Source organism: Rhinopithecus bieti, unplaced genomic scaffold (assembly GCF_001698545.2).
Source record: "Rhinopithecus bieti isolate Rb0 unplaced genomic scaffold, ASM169854v2 scaffold_72735, whole genome shotgun sequence".
Lineage (NCBI taxonomy): Eukaryota > Metazoa > Chordata > Mammalia > Primates > Cercopithecidae > Rhinopithecus > Rhinopithecus bieti.
Window position 1 is genome coordinate 110,711 of NW_016827539.1, and position 26,690 is coordinate 137,400.

General features: G+C 53.3%; 3 protein-coding genes across 5 annotated transcripts; 1 reads left to right on the top strand and 2 right to left on the bottom strand.

The window, feature by feature from the left end:
- Positions 1-340: 340 nt before the first annotated feature.
- ELOB (elongin B) lies at positions 341-6,802 on the top strand. Its single transcript, XM_017863852.1, has 3 exons — positions 341-583; positions 2,018-2,123; positions 6,125-6,802. Exons 1-3 carry the CDS (start codon positions 341-343, stop codon positions 6,235-6,237), a joined length of 462 nt encoding a protein of 153 aa, XP_017719341.1. The 3' UTR covers positions 6,238-6,802.
- Position 6,803: 1 nt separating this feature from the next.
- On the bottom strand, positions 6,804-11,059 carry LOC108523333 (serine/arginine repetitive matrix protein 2-like). 2 transcript variants are annotated; one of them, XM_017863868.1, is made up of 5 exons: positions 9,940-11,059; positions 8,921-9,208; positions 7,746-8,583; positions 7,502-7,612; positions 6,804-7,355 (listed from the first exon to the last, which is right to left on the bottom strand). In XM_017863868.1, exons 1-3 carry the CDS (start codon positions 10,194-10,196, stop codon positions 8,325-8,327), a joined length of 804 nt encoding a protein of 267 aa, XP_017719357.1. In that variant the 5' UTR covers positions 10,197-11,059; the 3' UTR covers positions 6,804-7,355; positions 7,502-7,612; positions 7,746-8,324. The 2 variants fall into 2 exon arrangements, with proteins under 2 accessions (XP_017719357.1, XP_017719356.1); XM_017863867.1 differs by having other exon boundaries at positions 7,502-7,615.
- Positions 11,060-16,404: 5,345 nt separating this feature from the next.
- SRRM2 (serine/arginine repetitive matrix 2) lies at positions 16,405-26,419 on the bottom strand. Of its 2 annotated transcripts, XR_001883793.1 has the most exons (12): positions 25,342-26,419; positions 21,582-21,853; positions 20,606-20,713; positions 20,246-20,410; positions 19,648-19,725; positions 19,157-19,219; positions 19,032-19,064; positions 18,798-18,848; positions 18,539-18,631; positions 18,192-18,453; positions 17,699-17,897; positions 16,405-16,650 (listed from the first exon to the last, which is right to left on the bottom strand). XR_001883793.1 is itself a non-coding variant. In XM_017863866.1 (10 exons), exons 2-10 carry the CDS (start codon positions 21,821-21,823, stop codon positions 18,411-18,413), a joined length of 876 nt encoding a protein of 291 aa, XP_017719355.1. In that variant the 5' UTR covers positions 21,824-21,853; positions 25,342-26,419; the 3' UTR covers positions 17,361-18,410. The 2 variants fall into 2 exon arrangements, 1 of the variants encoding a protein (XP_017719355.1); XM_017863866.1 differs by lacking the exon at positions 16,405-16,650 and having other exon boundaries at positions 17,361-18,453.
- Positions 26,420-26,690: the final 271 nt, after the last annotated feature.

A 26,690-nucleotide genomic window follows, 5' to 3' on the forward strand; every position in this document is an offset into this window, starting at 1 on the left:
GCGGCCACGACTATCAGGCGACAAGGCGGCCCCGGGCTCGCTGTGCCGGAGCCTGGAGCCCGCCGAACCGCACCAACACGGAGACCTCGCCTCGGCCACTCCCGAGAGGGCGCCACCGCCTCCGACGGCTATCCCCGGGGTGGAGATGGCGGACGCACGACCCTAGGAACCGCCCGCTTCCAGATCACTTAAAATGGCGGCGGCTGCGGGGTGGCACGGGGCGGAGCAGCGCCGGGGAAGGCGGGGCGGCGCGGGGCATGCCGGGGCACGCGCGGGCTGCCGGGAACGGGGGCGGTGCGCGGAGCCGACGCCGCGCGTCGAGGGGAAGGCAGCCGCGCCGATGTGTGAGCGGGCGTGGGGGAGGGGCGGCCGGGCCGGGCCGGCGGCGGGGGGCGGCTGGCGCGCGGGGGGCCTGGGCTTCTTGCTCACGCCGGCCCGCCGCCCCCAGGACGTGTTCCTCATGATCCGGCGCCACAAGACCACCATCTTCACGGACGCCAAGGAATCCAGCACGGTGTTCGAGCTGAAGCGCATCGTCGAGGGCATCCTCAAGCGGCCTCCTGACGAGCAGCGGCTGTACAAGGTGGGTCTCGCGGGCGGGCCTAGGGGAGCGGGTACCCAGCGCCGGGCACGGGGCTGATGCCGACGCTGTCTGCGATGTAAACAGTGGCGGCCGGCGACGCCTGCGGGCGCCCGAGCTGCGGGCTGGGACATCCGTTGTGCGGGTGAAGCGCGAGCTGCGCTCGCCGCGGGGATCTCCGGTCCAGGGGCGATGTTTAGACCTCGTGCTGGACCCTGGGCTCCGAGGGCACCGTGGCATCCAACCCCTGCAACGGTATCGCCCGCGCCGTGCAGTTGACGAAATTGAGGTTCGGCTTGGTCTCTTAACCCGTTAGCCGAAGGTCATTGGCAGCGCCAGGGTTCGAACCACGACCCCTTAATTCCCAGCTTTCTTCGCAGGCCCATCGGAATCACGCTGTCCCCCGGGACACTCCTTGGGGTGGAGGGTGGCGGACTCAGTTAATGCAAAGAAAGTCTGGTCCCACTCGTTCTTCACCAAGCAACCGTTTGTTATTACCTCCCGACCTCCTGCTGATGTTCTAGAAGACCCCCTTTCCCCTTGCAAACGAACTGAGATTATTCAGTTAGAATGGCTTGGGGTTTGGGGTCTGCATTGGGAAATCAGATGCATCAGCCTCTGATTTACGCCTCCCAACATTGTGAGGTTGTCGCCTAAGTGCATTGATCAGATTCTAGAGCTGGAAACTGGGAAACTGACTTTTAGCTCCAGGCTCAGAGCCTCAGCTCTCATGGTCTCCAAAGGCCTTTCCTCACTGATAACTACTGGCACTTAGCGAATATTAAATGGCCGTTGCCTGTGCATGTCCCATGTGCCACATGTCTACTTAGTGCTTTATGTTCCTTCCGAGCTCATTGAAACCCTCTGGTGGCCCTATGAATTGAGAATTCTGGTAATTCCTAGTTTACAGATGAGGAAACTTTGCATCAGAAGGCTCAACTACCAGCCAGGAGCGGTGGCATGGTCCTGTAGTCCCAGCTACTCTGAAGGCTGAGGCAGAATTGCTTGAGCCCAGGAGTTCCAAGCTGGAGGGTGCTATGATAGCACTTATGTAGGGTCTGTGCCACTATACGCCTGGGCAACATAGCGAGACCCTGTCTCTAAAATAAAAAAAATGTTCGAATGCCTTGTCCAAGGTGTCAGAGCTGGGATTGAAACCCAGGTCTGCCTATCTCCAGATTAGCTTAGCTCCTCAAATTAGATTTGCCTGGAGAATTTGGATAAAACCGGATTCTAAAAGCCCTACCCTGGGAGGTTCTGACTTAGAAGTTCTTGGATATAACCCTGGAATCTGTGTATTTGACAAGCAGAGCGGTGGTCCTGGGCCACACTGAGGGAACTCTCTTCCTCCTTGGACTTCCTGTGTAGTTGCTGGTCAGAGGTCTTTGGGACTTGCCCGACATGGGACCTCTCCCAAGATCCTGCTTCTCTCCTTAGGATGACCAACTCTTGGATGATGGCAAGACCCTGGGCGAGTGTGGCTTCACCAGTCAAACAGCACGGCCACAGGCCCCAGCCACAGTGGGGCTGGCCTTCCGGGCAGGTGAGAGGGGACTGGGCTGGGTGGCAGCCAAGCAGGTTGGGGACACCGTTCCAAAGAGGGTCATCAGGGAACCTAGAGTTGAAACCTTCAGGGCAGTGTCTTCCTCGTGCCTAAAGAGCTAGCAATATCCTTTCACAATGTGTTTGTTTCCTCATTTTTTTTTTTTTTAAAGAAGCAACCAAATGAGATGCTTACAGAAACCGAAGCTTATTTCCCGAAGCCAGCTCACATTTATAGGCGCTGAGTTCCTGGCTCCGTGCTCTGTGTGTTGCTCTGTGTGTGGCTTCCACTGCCCTGTCTCATCCTCTCAGTGGCCCTGGGAGGTCCACATACCATGATCCCTGTTCTGCAGATGAGGACACAGGCTTACCAGCAGTCACACAGGGAGCCATGGTTAGGATGCTGGCTGCCGGGCCCTTGCTGGAGTCAGACATCATGCCAAGCTCTATTCTGTGTATCACTGAATCCCTCTGCATCTCTATGTGGTTGAGATTTGGATTTTGCCTGTTTTCAGGTTCAGTGAAGTGAGCCCTGGGAGGTTAGGTCACCTGCTGGGACTGCCACATCTAGGATTGAGATCCAGAGCCTGTGCTTCCATCAGCCATACCCCACCCCTGCCCAAGCTTTAGAAACCTGGGGATTAGGGAGTGGTTTACTACTCGCCAGGGTATCTTCTTCCATCCAAGAGAAAGGGAGGGGAGATTTTAAATGTTTTGTCTCTGGGAACTTGAATAGAGGTTATAGAGCTGTGTTTTCACAGCTGTGGACCCAGCAGCTGTGTGGATGGCTGAGAAAACTTTATCCAAGTTATAAAGAATTATTAATATTTTTCTGCCTATAAGGAAACATAGCAGAGGTTGAAGAGGAAGAGTACAGTCCTAGCTTCACCTTTCCATTCCATAAGTTCAGGCTAGGCCTCAGTCTCAGCATCTATATCCTCTAGCCAGCTACCTTGCCCTCCTGGCCCCGGTTTTCCCTTCTTAAAGGGGTGTGATGACACTGGCTTCACAGCAAGGTGGTATGAGTCCTCATGCACCCCAGGTCTGGCCTGCTGCCAGTGCCCAACAGATAGGAAGCTTCAGAGCCTTTCTGTGGGCTCTTTCTGCCCAGATGGTGATGTTAAGAGTTAGGTGCAGCCGGGCGCAGTGGCTCAAGCCTGTAATCCCAGCACTTTGGGAGGCCGAGGCGGGTGGATCACGAGGTCTGGAGATCGAGACCATCCTGGCTAACATGGTGAAACGCCGTCTCTACTAAGAAATACAAAAAACTAGCCGGGCGTGGTGGCGGGCGCCTGTAGTCCCAGCTACTCCGGAGGCTGAGGCAGGAGAATGGCATGAACCCGGGAGGCGGAGCTTGCAGTGAGCTGAGATCCGGCCACTGCACTCCAGTCTGGGCGACAGAGCGAGACTCCACCTCAAAAAAAAAAAAAAAAAAAGTTAGGTGCAGGGCTGGCACAGACATACAGGTCGTGCCCTGTACATGGGTGCATTTTGTTGTTGTTGTTTCTGAGACAGAGTCTCGCTCTGTTGGCTAGGCCGGAGTGCAGTGGTGCCATCCCAGCCCACTGCAGCCTCCACCTCCCGGGTTCAAGAGATTCTCCTGCCTCAGTGGCCTGAGTAGCTGGAATTACAGGCATGCGCCACCACGCCCAGCTAATCTTTGTATTTTTAGTAGAGATGGGGTTTCACCTTGTTAAGTCAGCCTGGTCTCAAACTCCTGACCTCAGGTGATCGTCCATCCCAGCCTCCCAGAGTGCTGAGATTAGAGGCTTGAGCCTTGGCTCCTGGCCCAGGGGTGCCTTTCTGAAGACAGCAAGTGAGTGCCAAGAGCATATCTGGTCTGCTTCCCCCAGAAGTGTCACTTTCTCTAATTTGAACAGTGGTACGCTAGAGGTTTGCTGTGACTTGGAAGATATTGATAGACCCATTTTGCAGGTGAGAAAATCAAGGCTAAGGAAGGTGACTTGTTTTTCCCCCACAACCCTTAGTATGGCATGGAATGTGGTGGTGACTCTGGATCCCAGGTCACATCAGCCCTCTTGCAGGTGATGGCTATCTTGATAGGGGTACAGCATGGGCCGTGAGCTCTTTGCTTCCCCATGGACTGCTTGCAGAAACACACTTCCTGGGTGCAACTCAACCCATCATCATGTTATTCCTAGGCCTTGAATGGGTGCCCCACCCTCCGCCTCTCCCCTCCCCCAAGCTTACCACTCAAGAAGATAAGACAGTGTTTCAAATCAAATGTTAAAGGGCATTGTCCAGGCTCATCACGAAACAGGGAGGTAGTGAAGGCACGAATGGTCACAGGTTTGTGGCTTGGAAGATGCATTAGATTAAGCTGCGTCAGTTTCTGAACCTTGGCACAGTGGACACATTGGGCTGGATTACTGTGTGGGTTGCCTTGTGCACCATGGCATGTGGAGCCGTATCCCAGACCTCTACCCACTAGATAGCGTTGGAACACCCCAACTCCCCAGTTGTGACAGCAGAACTGTCATCAGGCATGCCAGCTTTCCCTGTGATGCCTGATCAGTTGAGAACCCTGAGCCAAGCAGAGATGGGTCTCCTAGCTGGAAGAGAGCACAGGAGAAAAGCTGTGGGTTTGTTTGCTGTGTGTTGGGGTGACAGTAGGGACAAGACAGGGAAGGCCTTTGCTTTCCTGGAGCCAGTCAAAAGGGCAATTTGTCCAGTGGTAAGTGCCCCCACGCCCAGGATGTCAGGATGTCTTGACTTTTGGGGGTGGGTGGATTGGAGGTTCATCTGAGGAGGGGACCCGAGTTGGACCCTGAAAGTCCAGAAACAACCAGCCATTCCGAGTGCTGGGACCATCAAGTGCGAAGGTCTGAGTTAGGAAAGAATCGAGAGCCAGAGCCTGAGAGCATGGGAGGCAGAGGGAGAGACAGACAGCAAGGACTTGATGGTGTTCAGGGCATGATGGGAAGCCACTGGAAGGTTTTTTTTTTTTTTTTTTTTGAGACGGAGTCTCGCTCTGTCGCCCAGGCTGAAGTGCAGTGGCTGGATCTCAGCTCACTGCAAGCTCCGCCTCCCGGGTTTACGCCATTCTCCTGCCTCAGCCTCCCGAGTAGCTGGGACTACAGGCGCCTGCCACCTCGCCCGGCTAGTTTTTTGTGTATTTTAGTAGAGACGGGGTTTCACCGTGTTAGCCAGGATGGTCTCGATCTCCTGACCTCGTGATCCGCCCGTCTCGGCCTCCCAAAGTGCTGGGATTACAGGCTTGAGCCACCGCGCCCGGCCTGAAGGTTTTAAGCAGGGGAGGAATAGTCTAGTTTTTTGTTTTTGTTTTTGAAACGGAGTCTTGCTGTGTCGCCCAGGTTGGAATGCAGTGGCCGATCTCGGCTCACTGCGAGCTCCGCCTCCCGGGTTCACGTCATTCTCTTGCCTCAGCCTCCCGAGTAGCTGGGACTATAGTCACCTGCCACCACACCCGGCTACTTTTTTTGTATTTTTAGTAGAGACGGGGTTTCACCGTGTTAGCCAGAATGGTCTCCATCTTCTGACCTTGTGATCCGCCCACCTCGTCCTCCCAAAGTGCTGGGATTACAGGCGCCCGCCACCATGCCTGGCTAATTTTTTCCGTATTTTTAGTAGAGACGGGGTTTAGTGTTAGCCAGGATGGCCTCGAGCTCCTCCCAAAGTGTGTGAAGGAAACAAGGATATACATTCTGGGTGAAGGGTGATGCTGGCTGCAGGTGGTCAGCTCTCAGACTCACTAGTGGACATGGAAGATGAGGAAAGGGGCCTCAGCATGGTCAGTGGGAAGGGCTGGGGACCTTCAGGTTGGGCCTACAGGGGTAGGAGACATTGCCATGGGGCCACGGGGCAGCTGGAACACGGAGGTCAGCTCTCTGGAGACCAGCTGTGTGGACAAGTGTTCGCATGGAGATCCCCAAAGCTGCAGATGATCACCCATGAACACCAAGGCCCCAGTTGGGGCAAGAATTGGGGTATTTCCTTCCAGCTCTGCTCCTTCCTCCACAGATGACACCTTTGAGGCCCTGTGCATCGAGCCGTTCTCCAGCCCACCTGAGCTGCCCGATGTGATGAAGCCCCAGGACTCGGGAAGCAGTGCCAATGAACAAGCCGTGCAGTGAGGATCCCCAAGAGGCCCATTCCCCCCAATAAAAGAGATTTGGGAGTCTTCCTGGTTGCTGCCTCTTTTTCCCGACCCTCCCTGGGATGGGTCCCACTCCCTGTGGGCTCCTTTTGGGGCTTGTGCTTGGCAGTTCCTGTGCTGTCCTGTCTCCCAGATCCTGGCTGAGAACTTGGCCCAGCCTGCTGCTTAAAGACACCATGGGTACCTGGGTTGCCTTGAGACCCAAGCCATTGTTAGCAGTTAGCCAGCCACACCAACCACTCCAGGGGGAGGGACACAAAGACCACAGGAAGCCTCAGGGACAACAGATTCCAGTTTTAGGCCTTTTTCCTTCTAAGTGACCCCACCCCACACTCTGCATGTCCACTTCCAGGGGCCTCTTGTCCTGAGGACAATGGCCAAGAGCAGAAATACAAGCTGGAGCCTGTGTCCTGGTTTGACAGTACGTTCAATGAGGGAACCCCAAAGCGGACCCACACAGGTCCACCCACACTGGGGGCTGTAATCAGGGAGGGAGGTGGCTGCCCCCTTACCACACCTTTAATAAACAGTCTACAGACCCAGTTCCTGCATTTCTCATTTTATTTGACAGAAAAGTTGCTCTTGCTGTACAGATTTTAAAAAACCAAAATGCCTTTAAGAAACGTGAAAAGTTGGGGGGAGGGGTACACAACCTCATGGGGGGCAGGAGGGACCAACTAATTCCAACTCCTGCCCCTTCCTTCCAAGAACACCTTATACAACCTCCAGTCCCAACCACCATCACAGTCACCCCTGGGAACTTTTGGATACAACTGGGGCCATGCCTCCCAGGCCCTGACTCCAGGCTGGGGTGTCCTGAACTGTATCCTCCCCTCCCCCAACTCCCATCTGCATTCCCTCCCACCCCAAACCCCCCAGAACACGTGAACCAGGAAGAACTCACAGAGATTAACATTTCACAGGAACAAAGAAAAAAAAGGAGAGGGAAAGGAAGCCCTTCATCCGAGGGCTGCTAAGGTTTAAAGGAGAGCAGACAAGGACCCTCCCACGGCTCTGCTGGGGAAGAAGGGACACTCCCTGTGGCTCCAGAGCATTGGGGTCTGGTGGAATCCCCCAAAGACAATTTATGGAGACCTGCAACAGAAAATCCGGGTCAAAAGGGAGTTCTGACCCTAGTCCTCAAGGCCAGCTTCTGGGCCACTCCCAAAATGGGGCTGCCACCCACCACCACCACAACTGGCTCCCAGAAGGCGGCCTCAGCCTTCCAGGAGGATGCGCACCTGGAGGAGCGGTGTCTCATGGGCCGAGGGCTAGGTGTCTCCCTCCTGCGCTTGTGGCTGGGGGATCGGCTGTCCCCACGCTGGCCTCTCCGGGAACCCCGCTCACTGCTGCTGCTGCAACACAGGACAGACATCAGGCCACAAAGTGGCACCACCTCAGGCACCACAGATCCACAAAGTTTTCTTGGTAGAAAGCAGTGGCAGCCAGACAAGGCTGGGTGCTGACACCTGCAGCTGGCCTTACCTCTGCTGGTCCCGTGGCGAGGGCTGGGGCGAGGGACGGCGACGCTCCACAGGCGAGTAGCTGAGGGACCGAGAGTCCCTAAGGGAGTCTATTGGCTTCCGGGGACTGCGGGACCTGGGGAACACAGTAGGATCCAATAGCACCACGCCCTTTCAAGCACACCGGCCAGCACTCAGGACCACCCGCCCAGGTCCTGACCACCAAACCTCACACCACACAGGGCCGGCCTCAGACCCACCTTTGTCCGCTCACTCACCCATCCGCCCGCACACCATCCACCGAGTGCCCAGTGGGCAGGCACAGGGTGCAGCGGGGGATGCAAAGATAAAAGACAGTCCCTGCCCTTGAAGGAGCTCAGTGGTGAAGGCAGGCACGCACGGCCCCGTGTGTGGGAAGCAGGGCTGGATGTGCGTGGCTCTGGGGACCCAAGGAAAGGGGACATGGGGCAGGGCAGGGAAGGGGCAGGGCAGTCTTCTCGAAGGTGCTGTTTGAGCGGAGTCTTGCAGAACGAGGAGTTCACCAGGCGGACAAGGAAATTCCAGGCAGAAGGAACAGCATGTCCAAAGGCATGGGCTCTCCTTAGACTGCAAGGCGCTGGGTGTGGCTGGAGCACAGGGCATGTGTGGGGGCGGGCAGGAGGAGAACACAGGGCGGGCAAGGCCCGTTGGTGAAGAGCCTCACACGCCACTCCCGCAGAGGTGGGGCTTTGTCCTGCAGGCCACAGGGCGTCCTGAAGGATTTGTGGAGTGGAGGGAAGTAGCCAGATGTGCGTTTTAGAAAGGTCCCTCTGGCTACATGTGGAAGAGAATGGCGTGGAGGCGGGGAGACAGGGAGGAGGCTGTGGACAGAGTCGGGAGAAGATGATGGTGGCCAGACCAGAGCCCTGGCAGTAGCAACAGGGAGACAAAGCTAGAACCCTGGGACCAGGCTATGTGTTGAGAGAGGGAGAGGAAGAAACCAAGGACCCCCCAGTCCTGGCCTGAGCGCCCGTGGATGGCGCAGCCCTTCGCCAGAACAAGGTGCAATGAGCGGGGGAGAGAACAAGTGCCTCTTCCCCCACGACCAGATGCCCAAGGTCACGTGAGACACCCAGCGGGGAGCTCACACCCCAGGGCCCCGTCTCTGGATAAGTCACTCCCCCACCCTCCTTCCATCTCAGGCAAGGCAGCACTCACCTCCGCTCGCCAGGGGGTGGCTTCTTGGGGCTTGCAGGTTTGGGCAAGGCCTGAGGGCCAGGCTTAGCAGGGGAAGGGGAGGAAGAAGAGGAGGAGGAGGAAGAGGAGGAGGAAGAGGAAGAAGAGGAAGAGGAGGACGAAGAAGAAGAGGAGGAGGAGGAGGAGGAGGATGAAGAGGAGGAGCTGGAACTGGAACTGCTAGAGCGCCTCTTCCGTTTGGCTGGGGTTGGCTCCGGAGGACGTCCCTCTCGAACAGCCTCCTTTGGGGCTGGGGTGGGGCTGGGGACCCTGTGGGAGGAGAGGAGTGTCACAAGGAGACAAGCTGCCCCAGCCCCAACCCTACCTTCCTTGGCCTGGAGGAACGGCAGTGGGGGGAGGGGTGCCTGAGAAAGGCGCTGGGAGCTCTCCAAGCCCTGTGAGCCAGCAATTCTCTGGAGAGCAGTGGTGCGAGCTGACCCAACCTCTGCTAACAGAAGCAACAGGCTGGGGCCCGCAGCATAAGGGATCAAGGTTAAACCTCAAGAATGTCCCTGATGGAAGAATAAGGCCTCTGGGCTCAGGTGTGGAAGCTGAAGCTGGGTAGTCTCCTTCCTCGGAGAGCCGCAGCTTGGGGAGGCCCCTGTGAGTGCAGGTTGGCTGGGGAAGGGGCCGTCCTGCCTGGAGGCAGGGAGAGGGATGGGATGACCTCTGAAGATCCTTCCAGCCCAGGGAGTTCCTCTTGAGGTCTAACTGCCATCCCTCCTGCTGTAAAATTAAGTCCATTTCCTCTAGTTCTGTCCTCTGTAGAGACGGAAAACTTATCATTATCCTCTAGAGAATGAACCTTCGGAGACTTTTATCTGTCCCATTCCTCCACCCTCCGCCCCCGCCCCAGCATTCTCTTCTACCCCCAGCCTGAGGGTCAAGATCCCCATACCTCCTCCAAGAGTCAAGCACCTGTGACACGGTTTCTCCCTCCCCACTCCCAACCCATCCCCAATACCTCCCCACTGAAGGATGCTAAAGTCAAGCTCCCTCACCTCTTCAGTGCCACCTCAGGTTGCACAGGAAGGCTAGAGCCCTCCGAGTCACTAGAACTGGAGCCAGAGGAGGAAGACGAGGACGACGATGAGGAGGAGGAGGAAGAAGAGCTCGACGAGGAGGAGGAGGAGGAGGAACTCCGCCGCTCCTTTGCTGGCTGCAGGGCGGCTAATGCAGAAGGCTGCTGGGCCCCAGTAGAGGCAGGTGGCTCCCCCACATCAGAGTGGGGCACCCCAGGGGCAGGGACAGAGAGCATGCCATTGTGGTCACCAGCAGAGGACGTGGTCGTTGCCACTGCCCCAGAGGAAAGGGACTGAGACCCTGCTATGGGGGTGGTCTGGGCAATCAAAGAACGGGACTGGTCTGAAAAAGCAGAAGGCACAGGAGACCTTGGCTGAATCCTGTGCTGGAGGAAGAAGAGACTGTGAAGGAGCCCTGGCCCATCCTAGAGGATAAGGGAGGAGCGTTCAGAGGTCATTCTAGACTGGCTTGGGGCAGACGTGGTGTTCCTGGACTGGCTCGGTCAAGGAGCGGCTGGTGAGGTTCTGCCACTAGACACCGCTCGTAGGCCAGAGAGGGGCACCCTGGGCTGGTGAGGTTTGGGCACCCAAAGACAATGTTGGAGCCATCCTAGACACTGGAGAGGAGCTTGCGGGGGCCAAGGCTGCAGCGGTTCTGGAGCCAGCAATATTCACAGGAGCTGTGGCATGTGCAGACCGAGGACCCACCAGGTTTGCAGAGGCTGGAGCCTGTGGTGTTCTGGAGCTGGAGGGATAGTTTGCAGCAGTTGGTGGGGTGCCAGAGCCTGTGAGACTCAGAGCTGCCAAGGCAGCTGGGGTTCTGGCCCCTGCTAGGTTCACAGCTGGGGCTGTGGGAGTGCGAGGGTCAGCCAGGTTCACAGCCGAAGGTGCCACCGCTGTTCTGGGGCTGGCCAAGTTCATGGCCGCTGCTGCAGCTGGCGTTCGAGTGTCAGCCAAGTTCACTGCTGTTGGGATGGCAGGTGTCCTAGCGCTGGCTAGGTTCATGGCTGCCGCAGAGGCTGCAGGAATCCTGCTGGCAAGGTTGGCTGCTGGGGCGGTTCTGAGACTCATGAGAGGCACTGGGGCTGGAACCTGGGACATTCTTGCAGCAAGGCCAGCAGCAGACATGGACGGAGGAGGCCGAGCAGTGCCAAGACTGATAGCGGTCAGGGCAAGTGCAATCCTGGACTGAGCATGATTTTCTGGCACAGATGTTCTCTGGTGGTCAGGTATTCGGGGACCTGGACCATCCATCATGGAGCCACCGGCTTGCTGCAGGACAGACATGGGTGTTCTAGAGCTGCCAAGGGGTTCAAGCATTCCAGGTGATCTGCAGCGGTCAAGAGGTGTTGGGGACATGCTAGGACGACTAAAGCAGCTCATTCTGGAGCTGTTGAGTGCTACTGGAGGTGTCCGCGAACCAGAATGATTTCTTGTTGCTGGAGGAGTAGCAGACCGTGAACGATCAGAACTACTTCCAGATGCAGAACGCCTGCGGATGGCTGGAGGAGATCTTGTCAATGACCGTTTGCCCCGAGCTGTTCGTGGAGTACGGGATCTGGAGCGGCGGCGGATAGCAAGTGGTGAGCGACTTCGAGAACGTTTGCGTGGCAACAGCGGCGTTCGAGACCTAGAGCGGCGCCGAATAGCTGCAGGTGTCCGGGACCTAGAGCGGCGGCGTGTCACTGGTGAGGTTCGAGAGCGGGACCTTCTTCGAGTTACTGGAGATGTGCGAGATCGAGACCTCCTTCGGGTGACCGGCGATGTTCTGGATCTTGATCTTCTGCGAGTGATAGGTGAAGTTCTGCTTCGAGATCGCCTCCTGGTTACTGGTGGAGTCCTAGATCTGGACCTTCTGCGTGTCACTGGTGGAGTTCTAGAACGGGAGCGCCGGCGTGTTGTTGGTGTTCTGGACCTTGAACGACGACGGGTTACTGGGGGTGTTCTGGATCTGGATCGCCTTCTGCTCACTGGGGATGCTCTTGACCGGGATCTTCGTCGAGTCACTGAAGTCCTGGACCTTGACCGTCTCCGGCTGACTGGTGAAGTTCGAGACCTAGACCTACGTCGGCTTATCAGGGGGGTTCTGGACCTGGATCGCCGGTGAGTGGCTGGAGAGGCTCGAGATCTAGAGCGTTTCCACGGGGCTGGTGATGTCCGTGAGCGAGAACGCTTCCGACTGGTTGGGGGTGTCCGAGAGCGGCCTCTTCGGCGTCGAGAGGAGGTCCGGGAACTTTCCTGCCGGGCAGGGGACCTTGAGTGATAACCAGAGCCTCCCCTCCGTCGCCGAGTAACCCGTGACCTTGACCGGCTCCGCTGTCTTCGCCGAGAGGTTGACTGAGAAGATCCAGACCTATCTCGACGTCGGGTTGTTCTGGTTTTCTCTCTCCTTGAGCGGGAACGGGACCTCTGTAGTCCACGAGGCTTTGGTGAAGGAGAGCGGCCTCTCCTTGAGGTTGTCTTAGTGCGTGGAGATGAAGCTGAGCGCCGTCGGCGTGAAGACCTCGACTTTTCGACTGGCTCCGGGGAAGACACTGAAGGACTTCTCCGGCGCCTTGGGGGAGTTCGAGAGCGAGTTTCTGGTGAGGATGAGGCAGAACGGCTTCTACGGGAGAGTCTGGCCTTCCTCGTTAGCTCAGGAGATGATCGAGAGCTGCGACGTCGAGGTGGTGTACGAGACTTGGTCTTGGGCTCTGGTGATGACCTGGAACCTCTGCGAGCAGTTCTGGATTTGGGCGGATGTTCAGGAGAGGACTCGGTACTGCTGCTTCCTTCAGGAGAAGGGCCCCTACCTTTGCTTGACGAACCTGATCTGCTTCGTCTGGGAAGGGCCCGAGGGGCTGGAGCTTTAGGTTCAGGAGAGGAATCAGAACCACTCTGTGCCCTCGGTGCTGCTCTTGGCTTATCTTTCACTTCAGGGGAGGAACCAGACCTACTGCGCCGAGGAGAAGGTCGAGATTTGCTGTCAACCTCTGGAGATGATCCAGAGCGACTCCTCTGCCGAAGTGGGGTTCGAGTCTTGGCTTTAGAATCTGGAGAAGAGTCTGACTCACTTCTTTCCTGAGGGGATGCACTGGGTTTCACATCAAGTTCTTGAGAGGATGCCGAACGACTTCTCTGCCCCAAGGGAGTCCGAGCCACAGGTTTCTGATCAACTGATGATTCTGACCCACTTCTTTCTCTCTGGGGGGTAAGACACTTGTTGTTGAGCTCTGGGGATGATGGAGAACGACTCCTCGGCCTAGGAGTCTGAGGCAAAGCTTTCGGTTCTGGCGAAGAATCACATTCGCTTCTCCCTCTGGATGGTGTTCTAGGTATATCTTTCATTCCAGGAGAGGACCCAGACAGGCTGTGCCTCGAGGGAGTCCCAGACCCATCTCTAAGTCCTGGAGAAGACCCAGACCTGCTTCTCCTTGATGGAGTTCTGGGTAAACCATCTTTCATTTCAGGAGAAGATGCAGAACTACTTCTTTCTCTCGAGGGTGTTCTCGGTACAGCATCAAGCACAGGTGAAGAGACGCTCTGATTTGAAGACATCCCTGCCTTTTCCACTGCATCTGGGGATAACTCAGAACTGCTGCGTCTAGAGGATCTTGTCGATTGTTCTTTCATGTCTAGAGATGGATCTGTTTCCAGCTGATTAAGAAAAGGTCCATTCAAATCTTCTTTAACCTCGGAAGAAAATCCAGTATTCATTTCTGTACCAAGTGGGCCTGAGTTTCTAAATTCTAAAGATGAATCAAAGCTGTTCTCCCTGAGTGGGGAGTTAGACAGTTGTTTATGTTCTGGAGAAAACTGTGGCCCACCCCAAGATGAGGCCATTGCAGGAATTTCTACTGCTTCCAAAGAAGCCTGTGACTGGCTCTGATCAAGAGTCAAAGACACAGCAGGCCTTTCTTCTACTTCAGGAGATGATTCAAAGTTACTTGCAGACATTTCTTTAAGTTCTGAAGACAAATGAGACAGGACTTGGCTTGTGGGTTCTTCAGACTTCTCTACCACCTCCATTAACTCTTCATCTTGGCTTGATGTAGGCAATGCACTATTTTGCTCTTTTGTTTCTGGAGATGATCCAGCACCACTTCTTTCCCTTGACAGGGTTCTAGGTGTGTCTTTGAACACTAGTGAAGACTCAGGTCTATCCTGTACTGGAAAGGGACTAAATTTGTCTCTTTGTCTAGGAGGTGAGGCAGTAGCATCCTCCTGAGGGAGTAAGGCCATTTTTTCTTTTGATTCAGAAGTCTCCAATCTACTCTGCCCCAAGAGAGAATTCGAGTCCACTGTAGGATATGAAGAAGAATCAGACTGGAACCTGCTCAGCTCAGGAGACATTCCGGATTTCAATGTAGGACTAGCTGACAACTCACCTCTATCTTGTCTTATTGGAGATCTGGATGCCAGCTCAGTGACTGGAGATGAAGACCTGGACTGCCCTCCCTTAGGCGATGTTTGAGATTTGCTCTGCAGAGATGGTGATTCTGAGTGACTCTGTCTCACTTCTGGACTTGAAGTATCAGATCCGTGGTCTGGTGAAGTTTGAGATTGTCCTTTCAGCTGCAGAGATGAGAGTCCAAAATAGCTCTCGCCTGGTGGTGTGCTAGATTTTGCTCCTGCACACAGAGAGAAGGATCCAGGGCAACTTTGAACTAGTGAGTCTTTAGACTTCTCTTGGGGACATGGCGACTTTGATCCAGAAAGACTTGGCCCTGGTGGAGTTTGGGCCTTTACTTTGGGGTGTGGTGAAATAGACCCTGAGTGACTCTGTCTTGGCGGTGTTTCAGCTTTCACTTTGGTATCCGGTGAGGAGGACCTAGAATGACTGTATCTTGGCAACAATCTGGATTCCACGTTGGAGCAGGGAGATACTGATCTGCTTCGCCGTGGAGTTGTTCTCGATGTCACCCTACTAGGACTTGGAGAAGAAGAGCCAGAATGGCTTCTTTGCCTTGGTGATATTACCGCCTTCACTTTGGGTTGTGGAGATGATGACCTAGATGGGCTCTGTCTGGGAGGTGTGCTAGATTTCACTCTAGGAGGAGAGGACCCTGAGCAACTATGTCTAGAAGGGGTCCTAGATTTCAACTCAGGGTCAGGTGATGATTCAAAACAGCTCCGTCTTTGTGGCGTTACAGATTGCTCATTGGCCTGGGGACTTGTTATGGACCCTTGCCTCGGTGGTGTTCCAGATTTCACTTTAGAATGAGGAGATGAACTGGAATGACTTTGTCTTGATGGTGTTTTAGATTTCTGTTTAGGTGGCGGAGAAGAACTGGAGCGACTGCGTCTAGGTGGCGTTCTAGATTTAGCTTTACGTTGGGAGGATCCAGAGCGACTGCGCCTGGGTGGCGTCTGTGACTTTTGTTTAGGACATGGGGAAGACCCTGAAAGGCTGCGCCTCAAAGACAAGCGAGATTTTGCTTTGGACCGTGGTGAAGACAGAGATCTGCTCCGCCTTGAAGAAATGCGTGATTTCTTCATTTCTGGGCTTGAATTGGACCTGCTTCTTCTCTGAGATGTTCTGGATTTGTTCTTCCGGTCTGAAGATGAGCCAGACCTACCTCTTCTTTGAGGTGATCTAGAGTGAGATCTTCCACGTCTAACTAAGCTTCTACTGCGGGATCTTCCTCGTCTTGGTGTCCTAGATCGAGACCTCCCTCTCCTGGCTGGTGTTCTGGAGCGTGAGCGACCACTGCGTCTAGCTGGGGTTCTAGAGCGTGAGCGGCCACGTCTGGCTGGGGTTCTGGAGCGTGAGCGGCCACGTCTAGCTGGGGTTCTAGAGCGTGACCTGCCACTTCTCCTGGCTGGTGATCTACTACGAGACCTCCGTCGTACTGGCGATCGGGTCCTAGATCTGCGCCTAGCAGGTGTTCTAGACCGAGACCTGCCCCTCCGGGCTGGTGTTCTAGACCGAGACCTACGCCTGGTGGGTGTTCTGGATCGTGATCTCCGCCTGGCAGGTGTTCTAGAGCGTGACCTGCCCCGCCGGGCTGGTGTTCTAGAACGAGATCTGCCCCGAGTGGCTGGGGATCTAGAGTGGGACCTCCCTCGCCTTGCTGACCTAGACCTGCCTCTTCTCTGGGTATTTCTGCTCCTAGACCAGCCTGGTCGCTGAGGAGACCTAGAGCGGCCACGTCGCTGGGGGCTTCTAGATCTTCCCCACCTCTGTGCAGACCTGGACCTACGCCACTGGGGAGATCGGGATCGAGAATGACCTCTCTTTGTAGGGGTTCGAGACCGAGATCGCCCTCTCTTAGTGGTGGCAGGGCTACGGGACCTCCCCATCCTACGGGAAGGGGTATGAGAATGTGATTTATCCCGTTTTGCTCGGCCATGTGAGCGATTCTTGGATGTGGGAGAAGAAGAAATTTCTCGGTGGGACCCCAGAGCTGGAGCAGGTTTAGGACTTTCTGGGGAAGAGCTGGCATGCCGAGAAACTTTGGTAGGTTGAGGGGATGGTGGGCTGCTCTCTGAGGAAGAAGACTGGGGAAGTTTCTCAGGAGACTTAGGTGGTGAACGGCCCCGAGTGGGAGAGGCCTCAGATGGGGGGTTCACTGGCTCCTGGCTTAAGGGGGTTGTTGCAAGGAGTTGTGGGGAGCCGCCATGTCGCTCAGCAAGGAGCGGAGTGGGAGCAGGTGGTTCTGGGCCTGTGCTGCTCCTTTCCGGAGAGGGGCTAGGTCGAGTTGCAGATTTCTAAGAGTGAAAGAAAGAGTAGGGATAGGTATTCATAAACGCCAAAACTTCACATCACTCCTAAGATCCCAACACCCTTTCCACTAACTTTTCTTTTACACATCCCCTGACCACAAGCGATCACTTTCATTCAATAACAATGAATCATATAAAGGACAGTGGGGAAAACATATGAAGACATGGATAGTCTGAGAATCTTAAAACTGAAAGAAACACAAAATGCAAATAACTAACGCACTACTACATTTAACAACAAATACCACTACAAAATGTTATGAAAGCGGAAAAAACTATCTTTAAATGGAAAAATAAGCAGTTTCCTATAGCGAATGGCAACTTCACCTTTGAAGAATAACTCTATTAAAAGAAAAGAAACAGCATGAATAAAGATGTGAGAACATGATTTGTTTGAAGAGTAAAAAAGCAGACCAGGATGGGTAGAGTACAGGAAATGAGAAAAAGACCAGATTATTAAAAGCCTTAAACATAATTCAAAAGCAGTAAGGAAGCAGTTAAGTTTCCAAGGTCAACCAACTTGTAATTTGGAAAGGTAACCCTGGATGACATGGAAAATTGATGAGAGAGGCCAAGAATTTACACTGTAATCACTAAAGCAAGAGGAAAAGATTAATGCTTAAAATTAGAAAAGAAAACTATTCCAGTGTTTCATTCAAACTATTGGTGGCAACCCAATGGATTAAACAGTTTTAGTGAGACATAACTAGCATTTAATGAAAAAAGAAAAGAAAGTAGAGGCATTACACGGCGTACACAGATAAAATACAACTTTTGTTCCAGTTCTATGTATAAACAAGACACAATATAAAACCTATTAATATCCAATAGGATTTGATTCTAAAGGGTTCACAATTCAGTCTAGTAACAATACTAAAAGTTCTGCAGATACAGTAAGAGAACTGGGAGATCAATGCAGAAAAAAATAACTGAATTTATTTTAGTAAGTTACTACGTCTCCCTTTCACGTCACAAGTTTATCCTAAATCTATACACTTGCAATCCAATGAACATCACCAACTCAGTAACATACCTCCTTCTTGTCTTTATCTTTGTCTTCATAAGGGCTGCTAGGCTGTTTTGTAGCAGGCTCCGGGCTACTAGGCCGTTGTGCGTTGGTAGTACCTGGTTCACTGAAAGGTGCATCTCCCTCCCCTCGCCGCCCTGAAGTAGGGGAAGGACTTCGCCCAGTCAATGCAGTTGTATGAGTTTTAGCTGCAGCACTTCGAGACCTACAGGAGTTAATTGAGGATGGGGGAGAGGAAGGAAATCAGCTCAAAGGGAGAATAGGAAACCCCCTCCCCAACTCCCATCCACCTTTCCTAACTGTACAACCCTCTTCCAAAAAGCCTGCTTAGTCGCGTAACTCAAATCATTCACTGAAATGCAAGTACAGTCCACTTTGGTTCTTCTCTTCCCAACACAATCCCAAAGAGTGTTCTCCCTCTACCCCTTCACTCACCTCCCCCAAACATCCCCAAACCATCCACCCAGCCCACTCCCTACCCACTTCATTCACAACTCACCTCTGAGCCCACCTCCTTCAGGAAGCCTTCCCCGATTAAGGAAGCCAGGGTAAGGATTCCTTCCTCCCCCAGACACCACGAACAAACCACCACCCCCCCTATTCTGGCAGTCCATATACATCAGAACGAAACAAAAAATAACAAATAAACAAAAACAAAAAAAAAAGAGAAGGGGAAATGTATATGTCTGTCCATCCTGTTGCTTTAGCCTGTCAGCTCCTAGAGGGCAGGGACCGTGTCTTCCGAATGGTCTGTGCAGCGCCTAGCACACCGTGGGCGCTCAATAAATATTAAATTAATTAACCCATCATTCCCTCTCCCTCCCTTCCTCCTGGACTACCCCTTACCGACTGCGGGAAGTATCAGAGGAGGAAGCAGAGTCAGCAGAAGTTGAACGGTGGGCCCGGCGGCTCTTGGGGGCTGGTGTTGTACTTCGAGACCTGAAGGAAGACCACCGCCACAGCTCAGGGTACTGCTGTACCTGCCCTGGATTTTCCTCACCTACCCCTCAACCCTTTACCAGTCAGGGACATAACTGATTCAACCCCTTCCCACTAAGGTGGCGTTCACTTACTTCCTAAGCAAATTCCCCACAAATTCACTTACCGCTTTCGCTTTTTGTCCTTAGATTTACGTTTGCTCTTTGGAGTGGGAGACCTGGGAAATAAGGAAAGGTTGTTACAAGTAACTTTTTTAAAAAAGGAAACAAAACCAAAAGTGAAATGGAAAGAGTTAGGGAATGTTAACAGGAGAAAGATCAAGGTATTGAGCTTCACTCCAAGAAAAAGAAATCACCACTCTACATGCCACTGTGCCCCCAATGAGTTAAAGAGCTCTTACCTATGCTTACGTTTCTTGGACTCAGATTCTGACCTGTCGGAAAAAAGAGAAGAAAAAACATAAAAAACACCTCTGCCTGAATTCAGCAAGCCTTCTCCAATCACTCAAGTACTCACACCTCGTACCTGTGCTTCTTCTTCTTTGAGCTTTTCTTTCTCTCCCGTCGAGGAGAGCTGCTCTCTGACCTGCTAAAGATGGATTCAGAAGCAAGATCATTCTGCTTGGCTTCTTTCCTGGCCCTCCCACTTACAATCTCTCCCCTAAAAAGGTTTCTAAAACACCTGAACATCCTAATAGCAGTAATGCCCCAGACCTAAGCCCAGGACTCCTTTCTTCCTTCTCTAGCAAGTAACTCCTTAAGTCAACAAACCTCAAAATGAAAGAAAATTCCAGAATCCAAAATGCTGCTGGCTGATCTTAATTGGCAGCATTGCAATTTCAACACTTCCCCACTGCAAAACTCAGATATTCCTTTAAGATGAGGCCTCAATGGTAAGTCCCCGCTCCCTGACAACTATCTCCTGCTTTGTGGAAGCCAGAACTGTCCACTTCCAGAGAGAGAGTGGAACACAGGATTCGTCCTCTGGCTAGCAAAGTAAATTTCTAACTAACTTACCGTCCTCTATCTTTCTTCTTTTTTTTCTTCTTCTGCTTTGGGGTTGGTGAGCGAGAACTGCTAGACTCCCGAACAAGGCTGGGAAAGATAAAAAGCAGCAGAGATGGGTGTTAGGGCAAACGTTCCTTTCTTTTCTTTAAAAGACAGTCTCAAAAAAATATTTTAAAAAATTTTAAAAATAGTGTCGCCCTGTTGCCTCAGCTGGGGTGTAGTGGCAGCATCATAGCTCACACTGTAACCTCCAACTCGTGGGCTCAAGAGACCCTCCTGCCTCCACCTCTCTAAGTAGCTTGGACTACAGGCATGTGCCACCACCCAGCTTTTTTTCTTTTTGTAGAAATGGGGTCTCACTATATCGCCCAGGCTTGTCTCAAACTCCTGGCCTCAAGTCATCTCCTGCCTGAGCTTCCCAAAATGCTGGAATTACAGGCGTGACCCACTGTGGCTAGCCCTTGGACAAATTTTCTTGGACACCTCAACTTCAGAAAAACAAAATCTGAAGAGTCTGGGAAGAAATCAGTCCACAAAACGAAAAAAACAGAGCAAGGATCTTACAATCAAGAAAAGAAGCTGACAGTGGTTTCTTGCCCTTGTATACCTGTAAGGTTTGGGAGGCTCAGGAGCTGGCTGTTTAGCTTCTCGGGCACGACGCTGAGGATCAAAAGAGCTGCCATCTACGTAAGAATCACTGATGCCAAAGGCAGCACGGAGTCTTTCATTCTTCTTCTCATTCAATTCTGCCAACTGGTGAGTCTCCGTGACCCTAGAGAAAAGAAGGGCAAAAGTCTGAAGGAAATATAAAGGACAGAGCCATATTCAGAACCAAAGTATAAGCAGGAGCCAAATAAGGCATGGGAAATGCAGACGAAAGCAGGAAGTCCCACGTAAGGAAAAGGACAGGAGCGGCAGCCAGCAGCCAGAGTAGAGTCCAGTCATCGAGGGGGAGTGCAACACTCACGCTGGCCTCTGCCCTGGGGTCTCCTCCTTGCCCCCAGGGTTCACATCCTTCTCCAGCAACATGAGTCGAAAGGTCGCCACTTTCTCCTGAATTTGCTGTTCCTCGTACCTGAAGAACAAATCCCTTCAGGGTTAAGCTTGACAGGACACTTTCCCCAGTCCCAGGTTTCCATTTCCCTCATTCCCAAAAGGGGCCCTTCCCTCTCCATGCACACACAGAACTTTTCACTCGCTGTCACCCAAAAGTCCCTTCTCTTCAGTCTAATCTTTTCCCATTATCTTTCTTCCCTCTACTTACTACTCCCGCTAGAACAGTGGATTTTATATATGCTACACTTAAGGGGCCAAAGAAAAAAATTAAGCAAGCAGGGTTTCAAGTGCTCCTCCCCAACTTCAACAAGAACGGGCCTTTCATTTCCTGGGATTCCAAAGTGAGGGATACTGTATAAAAAGGTCACCATTGCTGAAGTTTAAAACCACTGCTCTAAAAGAGTTTTCTGCCTTAATGTGCTCCTTTTCCAAAATTTCCCTTCCCAGCCCATGATTCCCTCTTCTTCAAATGTTCTTCTAATTCCTCTTTTCCTGCCCATGCTACTTTCCAAGGTCTCAATCCTTACATCCATTCTTCTTTTCTACCAATGACAACACCTATCAGCTTACCTAGCTCCTCTACCTGGTCTCTGCTTTCCCATCTCTCCCTTGAAACACATTTTTGTTCCTCAACGGCCCCTCCCTTCTCCCATGTGCCTCCATTTAATCCCTCAGGCTCCCATCTACGCCTCAGACACACAGCCTTCTCATTTCCCACTCTGCACTGTCCCTTAACTGTTTTCAATTCTCTAGAGCTCATTTGCCTCCTCCCCTACCACAACTCCTTGCCAGGCCTCTTTTCAACCACCCTAAGCTCCCTACATCCCACCTAACACCCCCAGCTCTGCACTCATTCAGTGCTTGACTCTCCCCCAGCTCTCCCTCACCCCTGCTCTTCCATCATCTCCTCCAGCTCGAGGCATCGCAGCTCGACGCGCCGCTTGCGCTCGTGGTCCAGGATGTCAGGATTAGGCCGCTTCACCAGGGCAGCCTCCAGGCGCCGCAGTTCCTCCTCTCCCTTGTAGTCAGGCCGCTCACCCCGGCGGCCCCGCACCAGGGACAGGTTGCGCTGGACGTAGCCGTTGGTGCCGCTGCCCCGGGGCGTCGGCAGCCCGATCCCGTTGTACATGGCCCCGTGCCCGGGGGGGCACCACCGCTCCTGAGGGGGAGCGGGGAGACACGGGTCAGGCCCCTGGCCCCAAACTAACCACTTACCGCCCCACACCCAAGTCCCTGCTCTCCTTCGTCCCTATTTCAACATTTATCTTCACACTAAGTCTTCGCTATATAATGCTCCACCATCCTCCTGGTCTCCCAAAAAAACCACTTCGTCGTCCTTCCAAATTTCCTTTCTACCAAATCACAGCCCAGTTCTTACCACCTTTCTCTCTAAATGCCCTCGCACAGAATTCTAAATAATCCCTCCCTGCACCTAGATTTTCTTCTTTTTCCACCCTAGGCAAACAAGGATCTTGTTCCTCTAAAACCTCTCCACACTGTCCCTTTTCATTCTCCTTTGGCCCCAAAATGCACGAGTGGCATCTTACCAACTACTCTAATTTCTAACCTCTAGTAACCAACCAAGGCCTCCTGGGCAAAACAAATACCAGACACAGATCTGTGGCACCCAAGGGCCTCTAGTCCATGTCCAAAGACTCTCCCAAAAACTGACCTAAGGATTTCAGACCACCCTATATAAATACGAAATAAACTACACAGCCCCTAGGTATCTGAACAGCAGACTAGTTGGTTCAGAATGTGCAGCCTCACACCCCAACTAAAGGCCGGCACGCGCATCAGAAACACACATGAACCTTGGATAATCTTCGTATACTTCACCTCCCAGGTAAGGGCCATTTCCTTGATTCCAAATATTTAAAGATCCTATCAACCATCCTGATATTTTATTCCTCCAATTTCTTTCCTCTCAATAGGATTTACAATTTGCAGTTCCTCCAAGTCTTGCCAGCTGTCAAATATTATCTGCTTTCAACTCTGCTCTATTTAAACACATCAAACCAGTCTCTGTTCCAACCGTTCCCATACTTTCTCCATATACCTTGCTCTAAATCTAGAAACCCTCTCTACACCCCACTTTCATTAATGTCCAACTGTTAGCCTTCCCCACCAATCCCCTGGATAGCACTTCCTAGTTTTTTTCTCCCAGCCCTGCCGCTTCCTTCTTTCCTGTGTTAACCCCATGCCTTGTCCCAGGTTCTAGCCTTTCAACTAGTCCCAACCCTGATGTGACTCTGAAAATTCTCAAGTCCCAGTTTTCTAGTGAGATTCCTTGGCTACATAAACTCTCTCATCCTCATCCTCTCCAAGATAATTTCCTAGAACATACATGTATGAGGAAAAACTACTCAGAAAAAACCCTACGGAATAGGCAAAGTGGAGAGAGTAATCAAAGACATAAAAGAACTGGATAAAAGGGAAGGATGCATTTAGAAAATTCCAGAATGAAGAAGCATCATACAAATGTTTGGAAAAATATACTACTGCATGCACGCACACAGAGTATATAGAAGGGTGCTAGCCCATACCTCCTCACCCTAGACTAAGGATGGGTCCCTACCCAATCCCAGTAGCAGACCCAATATCGAAAGTACAAGGTGACAGAAGCTAAACCTGGAAAAGGCAAGCAGAAATCCAGGAAAAAATGAAAAACATTATAACTCAAAAAATCAATTTCTCTACATCCCAATCCTCATTTTCATCTCCTAGCTCCAATCCTCCCCAGTTTAAAACTAGGTCCTTCTTTGCCTCTCCCTACCCTACCAAATTTCTGCTTCCTTTGCAGCATGTTTTTGACCTGCAATTAATTCTTCAGCTCAACCATTCACCCACACTTTCATACCACCTCACACAAAAATCCTCCCACTCCCTAAGAAGGGAAAACCGAAGGGAAACCCAGGCCGGGTAACGTGGCTCACGCCTGTAAAGCCAGCACTTTGGGAGGCCGAGGTGGGCGGATTACCAGGTCAGGAGATTGACACCAGCCTGGCCAACAGGGTGAAACCCCGTCTCTACTAAAAATACAAAAATTAGCTGGGCGGCGGCGCGTTCCTGTAATCCCAGCCACTTCGTCGGCTGAGGCAGAAGAATCGCTTGAACCCGGGAGACGGAAGGTTGCATGCAGTGAGCTGAGATCGCGCCACTGCACTCCAGAATGGCAACAGAGCTAGACTCCGTCTCAAAAAAAAAAAAAAAGAAAAAAAAAAAAAGAAGGAAAACCAGTAGGTGCTAAGCAAAGGATATTAGGTCACAATGTTTCGGAGAACTTTTAGGGAATGAGCCACCCCTACCCCACAAAAAAATACGACGACCCCACAGCATCTAATGGGGTGCTAAGACACGGAAATTAGGAACATCAACACCACAGACAAATCACCAAACGATTTTATAAAACTCTTAAAGCGGGGGCCACAGTGGATATGCAAAAGTTACCCAAGATAAAAGCAAAAAATAAAAGGTACAAAGGAAGACAAAAAGACCCTTTTCTGTTGGGAAACTATCAGAGTGCCAAGCTAACAAGGAAGTAGAAAGATATCCTTAAATTCAACATTAAAATTTGCAAAAAAGGAAACGGTACCAAAAGGGGAGACAAGGGTTGTCCAAGAAAATGGACATCAGGAAGCACAGCCAGCTCAGCACCGGGGCGCTCCAGGGCGGCTGAGTGGACACAAAGAACCCAGAAAGCTAAAATAGCAGCTTTAGAAGAGCCCTAAGCCCACGCACTTAGAATGAAAGGCAACAAAACACTCTGAAATTTTGATCCAGATTCGTCCTAACTGAAGCCGAGTGGAAACCAAGCTTCAGAAGAGCTATGTGCCAAATAACGCCTGAAACCAACCAGAAAACTTAAATACGACTCCGGCGTTTTCTTCCCAACGAAGGTCTCCAAAAGCCTCCTTAGTTTTAACACGAATTCTCGGGAAACGTTAAAAAAGTGTAAGAAAAAAGGAAACCGTCTACCTTACAAATGTAAACTGAATGCCTTCACTTTCTTCACAATTTTTAAGATCTGGGGTTTCTCCCCGCCACTAACAACTCAAAGGCTTGATAGCGCAGTCCAAACCATTTAAATCCGGCCCCGGAGTTCAAGGCCCTCCCCGCAGCGCCGGGGCCTATTTTCGGCCTTGCGGAATGGGGAGGGGCTGCGCGGCGTCCCGCAGTCTGGGAGGCCCCTGGCACGGGCAGCCCAACGCTGAAGAGAAGCCCGAGGACAAGAGATCGGCAGCCTGGGGCAAAGGTCCGGGAGCACGTCCCCCGCCGCCGCCGCTTCCCCGCTACTTAAGGGCCGAAAGCGGCAGTTGCGGGAAGGCCACCTCGGCCGCACGTGTGGTGGGGAGGAGTGAAGCCGAGGCGCGCGCGCTTCCACCTCGCCAAGGGCGCTCGCGAACCCCAGTACAGGCGGCCGCGAGCGCCGTTGTCATGGGGGAGGGACGGGGGATCGAAGCCCGCGCGCGACAAGAACGGCGGGAAGGGGGAAGGGAGGCGAAGGTGTCCGCGCCAGTGAAGGGCGGAGAGTGCGCGTGCGCGCGGAAGAGCTCGGCGGCCTGCGCCGTTCTCCGCGCGCTTTGGCCTCGCGCCGAGGCCGCCGCCCCTCCCCCACCCGGCTCGCTGGCTCCCTCACCCTCTCACCCGCCGCCTCCGCCCGCCGCCTCCGAGGGGGAGAGGTCTTGCCGCCGCCGCTGCTCGAGCTCCCGAGTCCCTCGGGGTCTGAGACCGCCGCCTCGCCTCGCCGGTCCGCCCGCCTCAGCCGACGCCGACGCCTCCTGGCTTCCTCAGGGGCCGCAGCGGGCTCCGACTGCGCCACTCGCACCCCGCCTGGGCCGCGCTGCACGTCAGCACGACTAACTCCGTGCGTCAGCACGCAAACTCGCGTCGCGGGGCCTGCCGGGAACTGGAGTGCGTCCCGCAGGCTTTTGCGCAGGCGCCGAAGCCACACCGGGAAGTATCGTTTCTTCAGGCACAAGGCAGGTTTCACCCCGTTGCCAAAAGACTAAGCGTCCCGTTGGCCAGTGCAACGAAGAATGGAGGAAGCGACCTAAGACGCCGCGTTTTCGGAGGCCTTCCGCTGCAGGGAGGAGCCACAGGGCCTAGCGCCACCTAAGCGGCGCCCGAGCGCGTCTCGTCTCCCGCCGTCGAGGCAGAGCATTCTGGGAGTTGTGGTTCGGACGTGTCGCGGAGCCCGGATGTAATTTCGGCTCTGGGCGCGGCGGCCATTTTGTCTCCCCATGTTGGGAGACGATAGCCTAGGCGCAGTGGTGCTGCCGCTTTTGTGTGAGTGTGGGTTTCCCGAGCGAGCCCGCGGCTGCACAGCAGTCCGCCTTCCCGTACCCGAGAGAAGCCGCCTCTGACCCCAGCCAGCGGGCACCCCCGGAGCCCCCGAGACTGGCTGCAGGCCCTAGACTTGCACCAGGGGCCCAACCAGCTGCCTGTGGCATGGGCCACGCTCTCCCGCTGTAGACGGGGCTGAGGCCCGACGGCTGCTCCTGGGGGGTGGAGTTCTCTTCGCTTCCGGTAGGGCAGCCAGGCCAGGGTCCCACCGGTCCCGGGACGTGATACCCCTGGAGCGGCACATAGAGGAACAAGTCAGGAGAAAAATAATAAGCACCTTAAAGTTTCCACTTTATGGTACCGTACTTCCTGTTAATGTTTCTAAACTCGTGATTCTGGACCTGATAATCAGCTCCCGTCCCTCACAGCAGAGTTGTAAGACGCTGGGCCGCTCCGGCACAAAATCATATCTAGCCCCACCGGTGGCGAACAGCCCAAGACGTGGGCTTAGCTGTCCTAACCAACTCAGGTGGCCTTGATCCGCAACAGGACGCGGTGCCACGTAATGAACTGTCCATTTGAGTGCAAAGATTTATGTTTGATATTACGATTTGGGCGTGATTATAAGAGGCAGGGTCTTGCCCAGGCTGTTCTCGAATTGGGAGCTCAAGCGATCCTCCGACTTCAGCCTCCCAAGTAGCTGGGACTAC

Excerpts from the sequence above, each read along its gene's own strand:
- ELOB (XM_017863852.1), top strand. The coding sequence starts at position 341 with ATGTGTGAGCGGGCGTGGGGGAGGGGCGGCCGGGCCGGGCCGGCGGCG. Across the intron at positions 584-2,017 it reads ACGAGCAGCGGCTGTACAAG|GATGACCAACTCTTGGATGA; the intron begins GTGGGTCTCGCG and ends TTCTCTCCTTAG. Across the intron at positions 2,124-6,124 it reads GGGGCTGGCCTTCCGGGCAG|ATGACACCTTTGAGGCCCTG; the intron begins GTGAGAGGGGAC and ends CTTCCTCCACAG.
- SRRM2 (XM_017863866.1), bottom strand. The coding sequence starts at position 21,823 with ATGTACAACGGGATCGGGCTGCCGACGCCCCGGGGCAGCGGCACCAAC. Across the intron at positions 20,714-21,581 it reads GAGATGATGGAAGAGCAGGG|GTACGAGGAACAGCAAATTC; the intron begins GTGAGGGAGAGC and ends TTTGTTCTTCAG. Across the intron at positions 20,411-20,605 it reads ACCCCAGGGCAGAGGCCAGC|GGTCACGGAGACTCACCAGT; the intron begins GTGAGTGTTGCA and ends TCTTTTCTCTAG.
- LOC108523333 (XM_017863868.1), bottom strand. The coding sequence starts at position 10,196 with ATGCTCTCTGTCCCTGCCCCTGGGGTGCCCCACTCTGATGTGGGGGAG. Across the intron at positions 9,209-9,939 it reads CCTGAGGTGGCACTGAAGAG|GGTCCCCAGCCCCACCCCAG; the intron begins GTGAGGGAGCTT and ends CTCCTCCCACAG. Across the intron at positions 8,584-8,920 it reads CCACCCCCTGGCGAGCGGAG|CCTCCTCCCTGTCTCCCCGC; the intron begins GTGAGTGCTGCC and ends CTCTGTCCACAG.